This window comes from Lissotriton helveticus, chromosome 7, assembly GCF_964261635.1.
Source record: "Lissotriton helveticus chromosome 7, aLisHel1.1, whole genome shotgun sequence".
Lineage (NCBI taxonomy): Eukaryota > Metazoa > Chordata > Amphibia > Caudata > Salamandridae > Lissotriton > Lissotriton helveticus.
In genome coordinates, this window is record NC_136068.1 from 1676301313 (window position 1) to 1676310411 (window position 9099).

Consider the following 9099-nt stretch of genomic DNA (forward strand, 5'->3'; position numbering starts at 1 on the left):
CAGGAGTCCTAAATGTCCAAACCCATATCATATATGAGAGTTTTGTAATTTCTACATGCTTTTGCTTTTTGTGTACTGATTTCCTAAACTGCAGCATTTAAGTGAAATAGACTTTCTCATGGCACTTTCCTTCAGGTATAAAACTGCTCATTTGCTTTGATCTAACAAATAACGGGTGCTGATTACTTCTCTTAATGAGTGTTTCTAAATGTTTTTCTTACCTTCTTCTCCAGGTAAGAGAGGGTCAGACTGATTACTTCTTCAGGTTCACGGATCGTGTATTTCTGGTAGAGTGCTGCATGCTCCTTTGTTTCAAAAAATCGACAAGCCATCTGCAGTGCAATGTAAAACAAGCATTGAAAAAATCAGTAGCTCTTGCCTTATATGTGAATTTAAGAGTGAATTTCTAGTAGAACCCTGTGCATATTTGATGCTACTGTAGTTCTGATTTTTACTAACTGTAGCTGTTACTCCTTGGTGTAGGGCTACAGGAAGTTCTGTTCATATTTCAGCAACATGCTGATACTGCTGTAAAGTGCAGCTGTACTGTCTCATGCTATGGCACTGATACAGAATTTGTGCTATGCTGGCAACCAAAATAAACACATGATACTAGTTACATATCTAGTCTAAATGTAGCTAGTACTGTTGCATTGCTTATTGTGTTTCAGTAAACTTTAGCTTGTTACACAGAGTGTTGCACGAGCAAAGTGATATTGAATGCTAAGTCACAGATCATAGTTATAACAGGTGCACAAACAATTAACGTTTTATGTATGGAAACTCCTTGAATTCCATTCCACTCACCAATAAAAATAGTTCAATTCATCTTTTATGGTACAAAATCATTACACCCTGTCCCTGTTTAATATAGAAGTAAAAGTTGCATATCTTAAATCATATTTACAAGTTTGAGAGAATATTTCCCCCATTTGGATTTCTCTCCCAACAAGTCTATTACATCCCCTAAACTCATAATTAAGCATCATTAATTTTAATATTTTACTGGTAAATGTTTTTTAAACAGTGGTATGTGCTTACGATATGTACACTTATCGTCCGACAAGATTAAGGCCGACAAACCTTTCTCATAAAAATATATGAACATGCAAATGCACAATGTGCAGCCCCAGAATTGACCTCCAGGGACATCTTAAGGAGTTCGGCGGCCCCTGTTTGTAACTGTTTTGAATTCATGATACAATTTCAGGTATTTCATGCCGTCCTTGGCCAGGTTACTGACAGTGTCCAGGCACTCTTGTCCAAATTATAAATGTATTTACATCTCATAGTCACAGATAGTGATGAGTATTATAATTCAGCAGCAGCTCACTAATATTAATGCTAATAATCCTTGAGAGCCCCCTGTAATTTCTCATATGTAAGGTCCTGTTTCCATGGAAAAGAACCTGTTTTGTATTGATGTTGCATGGTGTTAAAAGTCAAACATTTCTCAGCCAATTGTCTACAATAGACTGCAATACATCACCGACATTACAAATAAATGAAAGGAAACATATTTTTGAAACATCTGTTAAGATGCATTCAAGGTCATCAGGACATGACCAGAGCTGGTTCTATCAATGGCCCCCTGAAATGCTGGGGCCCTGGGCCAGAACCCACTTTGCCCATGCCTTAAAACGTCTCCGCCGCCCTCCACAATGATGTGGATGGGGGATGCCACAACCCACCTGTACGCAGGACAAAGATTTGGACTCTGACGGTCAGTTGGCTGTCCTCCAGTGTGGCTACAGAGAAGCAACAAGCTGCAAGAGTTCTTTTTCATGAAGTGTTCAGATGACCAGTATCAACTCTAGCTGAACTTGACCTCCACATCCTATTCCTGGGGTCTTGGTACCCTTGGTGATGTCTAACTGGACTTCTTCAATTGTGTCTAAAAAGTTGGGCTTAGAAAATGAATAACTGTTCACCGGAGGACTGACACTAACCACCAATCCGCCTAACCTGTCCCTTTGGTGTGATTAAGAAACAGATTTTCCCTTTTGGTAACTTCCCTATAGAAGCAAATCTGTTACAGCAAGCCAGTATGTAGCATGAAGGTATCTGGTCTCGTGGAACTTATTACACTGCCTGCAATCTTGTTCCACTGGGAGATTCTGATCTCTGAAAAAAAACAAAGCGTAGAAATCTGTGGGGATCAAAGACATCACATTTCCAACAGTGTTGCCTGCTAAAACCAACAGCTTCACTTGGACCTCGTCCAACGGCTAAACAACTTCAAAATACCTTCTTCACAACCTTGCCCCACTAGAGGACTTTTATTCCAATATCAGAGACTGGGACAAACCTGTTCGGTGTATCCAACCAATGCTCCAATGCAGTTGGCCTGAATTATTCCTAGGTCCTCTTCTGCTGCGACTATAGAATAACATTGATGCATATTGCTATCTGGCACTATTTTGCCTTAAGTCTTCTAGGATGCATATGTTTGCTTTTCATTTTTGTCATTTTGCTGTCATTTTGTTTATTAAATATTTGTACGTTTTACTCTATTTTTATAAACTGAAGTGGAATTAGTGCGCCTGATATATTTACCCATGCTCGCCTCTGTGCCGTAGTGATCAGGGATTATGCTGGGATTTAAATTATTGATGGCTTTGGCTGGACCTAATAGGATAGTTAATGTATTACCTGTGGTTGACTAATATCCACCCAAATTAATATTTCACTATCTCACAGGAGTAAACTGCTTCAGTTACTTGGGCCCACCACATATCATTATCGCAAACATCAAAAACAAAAAAACAAAAAAAAAAGAAGTTTGGCAGCAACATGCTTTCTGGTTCTTTTTAACTTTACCTTATTGATATATTTAAATGCTCTAATTAATGCCTAGAAATCTGTCGATGACTGACTCAAAGTTCTGGCTCTTGACTGGAACAATTATGGAATGACTTATTGTTTCTTCTATGCGGTCGTTCAAGTTATTTAAACCACAGAATTAATATGAGCGTTAGAATACGAATATACCCAGTAATCCTTCATCAGCCATTGCTTGGATAGAAATGTTCTAAAAAATCTACTTCCAATCCAACTGTCGTCAAATACTGAAAAAATGTTCAGGGACACTATATTAACTTTGACTCAACTCCACAAAAGTTTATCTGTCTTCCTTATTATCCCTCATGTAAACTTTCGCCTACTTCATATCAAGTATCACTCTGAAGCATCCACAAACAAATCTATTCGTATAAAATATATTCTATCAGTGGTATTAAACTCCTTTGCTGACTGTATCCTTTGTGTTTTCCAAGTTCACCTTATTAAATATCTATGTTTCAGAGTAATTTCTTTGTCAAAAAACAGTATTTAAAAAAAATAATCACATTCATAGATGGAACAAAACTGAAGCGTGAAATACTTATGAATTTCTTGATATGCAAGCAAGCGGTTTCTTTATTGACGTTCTGTGCTGATGTCTAAATAGGAGAATAATCAATCCCTACAGATGCACAGGTTCACTGCCCTAGAGCTTTAAACAGCTGCACCCTTGGTAATTACAGAGAAGGAAACACATGAGAAAGTAACACTTACTGTTCCAGTGAGTATGTTTTCCTTCTTGGCCAGCAGGTGTGCTGTTGTACTGGTGGGTGGAAAATGATTCAATCAAAGGCAGCTCCTTCGTGCTCGGAGACCCACCCTGCGGGACAAATCGATGGAGTCTGACTCAAGAAATGAAGTGCATCTGCGAAGTCACAGACAGGATATATACTCATAGCAATGAATACTTAAACTGTTAGGTTGCATAACAACCCTTAAGGCAGAAGCGCAAGTATATAGTAGTCAAGTTTGTTCATGTAAGAATCAGTAATTGATGACAAATTGAACATCTGTTTTATTGTTATGAATTTATACAGCATGTTTTTGCTGTCTTGACATTAAGCACCCGAGAAAACAGAACACACACATTAGATCAGGTCATGGTAAATAAGACAGGGGTTAGGATTGGAAGAGCAATATGTTCAAATTTTTGGGAAGGACAAATGATCTTCCAGCACCCTAAGGATGAGCAGGAGAGCAGCTCTGGCTAGATGCATAAATCCGTTTAGTATTTCTTAATGAACCGAATGCATTTTTTGGGCAGTTAGGAAATGCTGAATGGACTTTTCATATGTACAAAGACCATTAGGCATCGCAAATTGGGATTTCTGCTCAGTAAAAATTGCAATTTATAATCTCCTAAATTGGAAATCGCAAATAGGGATTACCTATTTGTGATTTGTACACACGTGTACAAAGTATTTCCACAAAATGTGATTTGGGCTTGTAGGAAATGCAAATACCATCGACTCCAAATAAATGGTAACCATGTGCAGTTTGCAACCAGCATTTGTAAATGCAGAAGGTTTGCCTACGTTATTAATGATAGCGGTGCTGAGAAGGAGAAAGGGTCAGGGCTTTAAGGGTTGTGGAAGAAAGAGACACGAGATGCACTCAAGAGTGGAAGGCTTTGGTGTACAACAACCTGGGCAGTACCAGCAGTGGACGCCTAAGAAAAGTTTAGGACCCTGGTACATTATTGACAAGCCAAGCACTACGGAGTTAGCAAATCTCAGGCCCCAGAACAAAAGAGGTTGTGATTGGCATTAACCCAGCAGCCATCCTCACTTTGAAATAAGGTAACAATAGATGTCAACTATTGAGCAAAAAAGGATACATTGCAGACAGTGTGTTTTTTTAATGCTATATTTGTTTTTATTTTATTGCTGCAAAAAATAAAATGAAACTCAAATGTACTGGCTTGTGTTTTGCTCTGTAGTGAATCAGTCATCCTGGAGGTTATTCAAAGCCTTAAATAAAAAATCCTTGTGCTGATGCAATGTGTAATACAGCTTGACCTTCGAGTATATATTGGAGTAACTTACATACTAATATGGACAGACACACCAGGCTAATGACTAGACTCTTTGCACATTGCCAAACGATGGAATGAATTACCCGTGGATCTTAGACACACTACAAACCTTCTCCAATTCCGGCAAAAACTCAAAACTCACCTTTTCCCTAAAAACTAACTCCCCCCGTATAATTTCAGCAGTCCCCTTGTTCTTTTTAGCGCCGTGATATCCCTTGGGATGAGTGTCGCGCTCTACAAATACCAGAAATAAAAGAAATAAAAACACTGCCGGTTGAACACAGAACATGGTGTGTTGTGACTGCTGAGGCTCTGGCGGATGCCATGAGGGAGCTGGGGCTGGTTGATGTGTGGAGGATAAGACATCCAAACAGTAGAGTATTCTCCTGTCATACCCCTGCAACCAACACATTAAACAGGCTGGACCAATTCCTTGTATCAGCAACACTGATCACCAAGGAAGGAGAAATAGTATACCTTCCGAGCCATATCTCGGATCATTCTCCCATGATGTTATCCCTAAGCGCTGAGAGGTCTAGGTCTGCGATCCTGACATGGAGGCTTCAAACTGAGGTGCCTACTGACCCACCTTTTGCCACTAAGTTAGGAGAGGAGCTCTTTAGATATTTCGAAACAATTTTGTGTTCAGTATCATCTAGTGCTGTGGAATGGGAGGTTATGAAGGTGTTGATCTGGGGAACTTGCAATAATGCAACCTCTAGTGCCCATCAACAGATTGAAAGGGACATTAAGGTACAGGTGGGGGAACTAGCAGAGTTAGAGACGTCGCTGCCGATGGCTCCTCATATTCTAAATGACCGGCAGGTGGCACAGTACCAGTTGCTGGGGGCATTATATAGGCTTAAAAAGTGTCATTACACTGCGTATCAACGGCGTTTACACTAAGCCTGGGCGTAGTTTGCGGAGTTTGCTATGCTGTCCTCTGCGGAGTTACAAAAATACTCTGTGAAGTTCCGCAAGTGGTGGAGTGTAGTGCGAACTGATGTTCGTGGTGGCCTTCCAGCCGCTCGGGTAGAAATTCTACCCGAGTGGCAGCTCGCGCACTCGAAATTACCATTCGCGAGCTGGAAAAAAACTCTGATGCACTACGCGAAGCAGAGTTTTCAGCACTCTGTGAACTCCGGGGAGCATGGAGTGCAGAAAACTCTGCAAACTGAGTGGAGTTCACCGCCCAGGCCTAGTTTACATGTGGAGGGAGAATGCTCCGGGGCCCTGTTTGCCAAATTGATTAAGAGCGAGATGCCAGTATTCCCCATAGTGCAGATTCAATCCGGTGAGGGGCATACAGTAAATCTTGAAACTCTTGGAAGATTATTTGGCCAGGGTGTGTGCGGGGCATAACCTATCTCGATACAGTGAGGATGACTGGGTTTATGGCTGCTCTGGACTAACCTCGCTTGGAATGACGCGAGCCAACTGTTGGAAGATCCAAAATCTAAAGAAGAAATCCTGGGGGCATACAAGCTTTAAAGCAATCCAAAAGTCCTGGGAGTGATGGTGTACCAGCCGAGTTTTATAAAAAAATGTGCACCCGTGCTAGTAGACCACCAACAAAGCGCTTTACTGCCAATTTCCATGCGAGAAGCGCTGGTAGTCATGATACCGAAGCCAGACAGGGATACCCGATTGCAGGGAATGTATAGACCCATTTCCCTTTTGAATATAGAAATAAAAATCCTGAGAGGGGGATTGGCAGCGAACTGCAACCGCATATGGATCATCTAATTCATCCTGACCAAGCGGGCGTTATCCCTAAACGTAGTACTGCCCATAATCTACGGGGGCTTACCCATGTATGGCACTCCGCCACACTGAATCAGGAGGGTTGTGCCCTGACGTTATTGGATATAGAGCAGGCATTTGATTGGTTGGTTGGGTATATCTCTGGGAGGTCCTGGAAATGATAGGTGTGGGGGTACAATTTCTTAAATAGATACAATTACACCACTCAGCCCCCAATGCCAAAATACACATGGGAAGGTTGGTCTTGAGGGCCTTTATATTGCAGTGTGGTACCAAACAAGGATGCCCATTATCACCACACCTTTTTGCATTAGTGATTGTGGTGTTTCTGAGAAGCAAAATGGCTGTATTTGGGAGTCCACTGGGGGAGACTAACCAAGTGGTACCCATGTACACAGACGATATTCTAGTGTACCTCCAACAACCTGTTCAAACGATACTGATATTGTCGGACGTCCTTGGGAGGTTTGGGAGTGTATTGGGGTTGCAGATTCAACCTGGGAAATCATAATTGATCCCAATGGGAAGGTTGGCTTTGTTCTCAGATGAGGTATTGCCTGAGGTAGGGCTCCCATGGGTGAGAACCGCAACCAAGTATCTGGGGATCAAATTGGCTGCGATGGCTGAGCAGGACCTGCGGCTCAATATAGGGAAGGTAATTGGGGGAATATGAGTTTCGGTGTGATTCTGGCATGGATTGCCTCTATGCCTTATGGGAAGGATAGCCATGGCCGAGAGGATCAGTATCCCGAGAGGCCTATACGATGTAGCATTTGCTCATCAAAATACCTCAACAATGTTTTGTGAGTCCAGATAGCTTATTAGTAGATTTATTGTGGGGCACTAAGAGTAAAAGGGTTAGCCTGACCACACTGCAAAGAACATGGCAGGATGGGGGATTGGAGGTTCCCTGCTTTGAATTTTATTATATGGCCTCACAGCCACAACATGCTGTGCACTGGCTGGATGATGATGAAAACTGGGAGAAGAGCCTGCTGGTGGGATGTTTCGGGGATCAGCCGCTACCTGAACTGCTAATGATGGGTAAAAAGGTACTCGAGACATGCCTATATCTAATTCAACACGTGGTGGGAATATCAGAAATCAAGGTCAGAAAGGTGCTACGATGGGCACCCTACAACCCGGACATACCCCTATGGTTATGCCTTACGATGGGAGACCTACATAATAATGATAATAAACAGTACATTACCTGAGAGCAGGCTATGAACACCTTTGGTTTGGGCATTGGGCAGTTCCTCCAGTATGATAAAATAGCTCAGGAGGCTAGGGAGCTATGGCCCACGTTTCCAGAAGAGCCCCCCACTACTAACGTACTACAGGTCCTGTTAGATATGGCCCCAGGACGAAGACTTGTGTTGCATCTGTATCGGGCAATCAGAGAGGACAAGATAGGTCAGACGCTCCCTGTACAGACAAGATGGAACACAATAGTAGGGAACCCCATAACAGCTAAGGACTGGAGTAAAATCCATGAGGGAGTGCAGCAGGTGAGTTGGAACACTTGCTTTAAACTGATGCAATATAACTTTGTCCATCAGACATACCTTACTCCCAAAATTGTAAAGAGGATCTACCCAGACCGCTAGGGGCAGTGTCCCAGATGTGGAGAAGCAGATGCCCTTACTGGACCAATGTCCTGGCTAGGGTACAAGAGGCAATGGGGTGGGTGATACCCTGAGAGATCCGCACAGTATTACCCGGTTTGCTGCCCCGACCTTAAAACAAGAACCTTAGTAGGAAATGTGTTCTCTTGGTGCTGGCAAAGCTTTGTGTAGCTATATTGTGGCTGATTCACAGTCCACCTAAAGTGTCGCAGTGGGTGTGGGATGTGAATGAATGGACTACACCTGAAGTGGTTCGAATGCAACAGATCAGAAGGAATTATAAACTAGAAGATGGAGGGCAATGCTGAGGGACATGCAGACTGATCGGTCGCCCACTGCTTCCCAGGCTAATGACACAGGTACTGAACGGTCAGCAAGACAATAAGGTGAGGATTATGAGAGGTATCAAAGACACCTTGTCGTACAAATACCTAGGTGTGAAGATTGACAGTGGTGGCCAATTCAGCGCACAAAGGGCTAGCATAAGAGGCAAAGGCCTTGCTCTGGCAATCGCACTAAAAACACTAAACAACAACCTCTCTGGCCCTTCTCTAACTCCTTTACTACATGTCATACGCGCCAAACTGTTACCAACACTAACTTATGGGAGTGAGGCTCACCGAGGCAGAGATGCCATAACACTGGACAGCACAATCGTGTCGGCATATAGAATAATTTTCAGCCTCCTAAAGCGATCCTCCCCAGCTCAGATCAGACTGGAATTTGGAATCCGGTCACAGCTTTTGGCACGACAGGGGGCATATATCGGCACATGGGACAAAGTGAGAAAAACAACCGAGGGAACCCTGAATGAATTTTTATGGAAAGAGC

At 42.5% G+C, this 9099-nt stretch overlaps 1 protein-coding gene across 1 annotated transcript in view; it reads right to left on the minus strand.

Moving 5' to 3' along the window:
* LOC144767613 (putative methyltransferase DDB_G0268948) overlaps nucleotides 1-3683 on the minus strand; it is a 293468-nt gene extending 289785 nt beyond the window's left edge. Inside the window, exons 1-2 of the mRNA XM_078651016.1 lie at nucleotides 3556-3683; nucleotides 222-332 (exon numbers count right to left, since the gene is read on the minus strand). Of these exons, the coding sequence (XP_078507142.1) occupies nucleotides 222-332 (111 nt within the window). The 5' untranslated portion in view covers nucleotides 3556-3683. The remainder of the gene's footprint in view (nucleotides 1-221; nucleotides 333-3555) is intronic.
* Between the last annotated feature and the right edge of the window lie 5416 nt (nucleotides 3684-9099).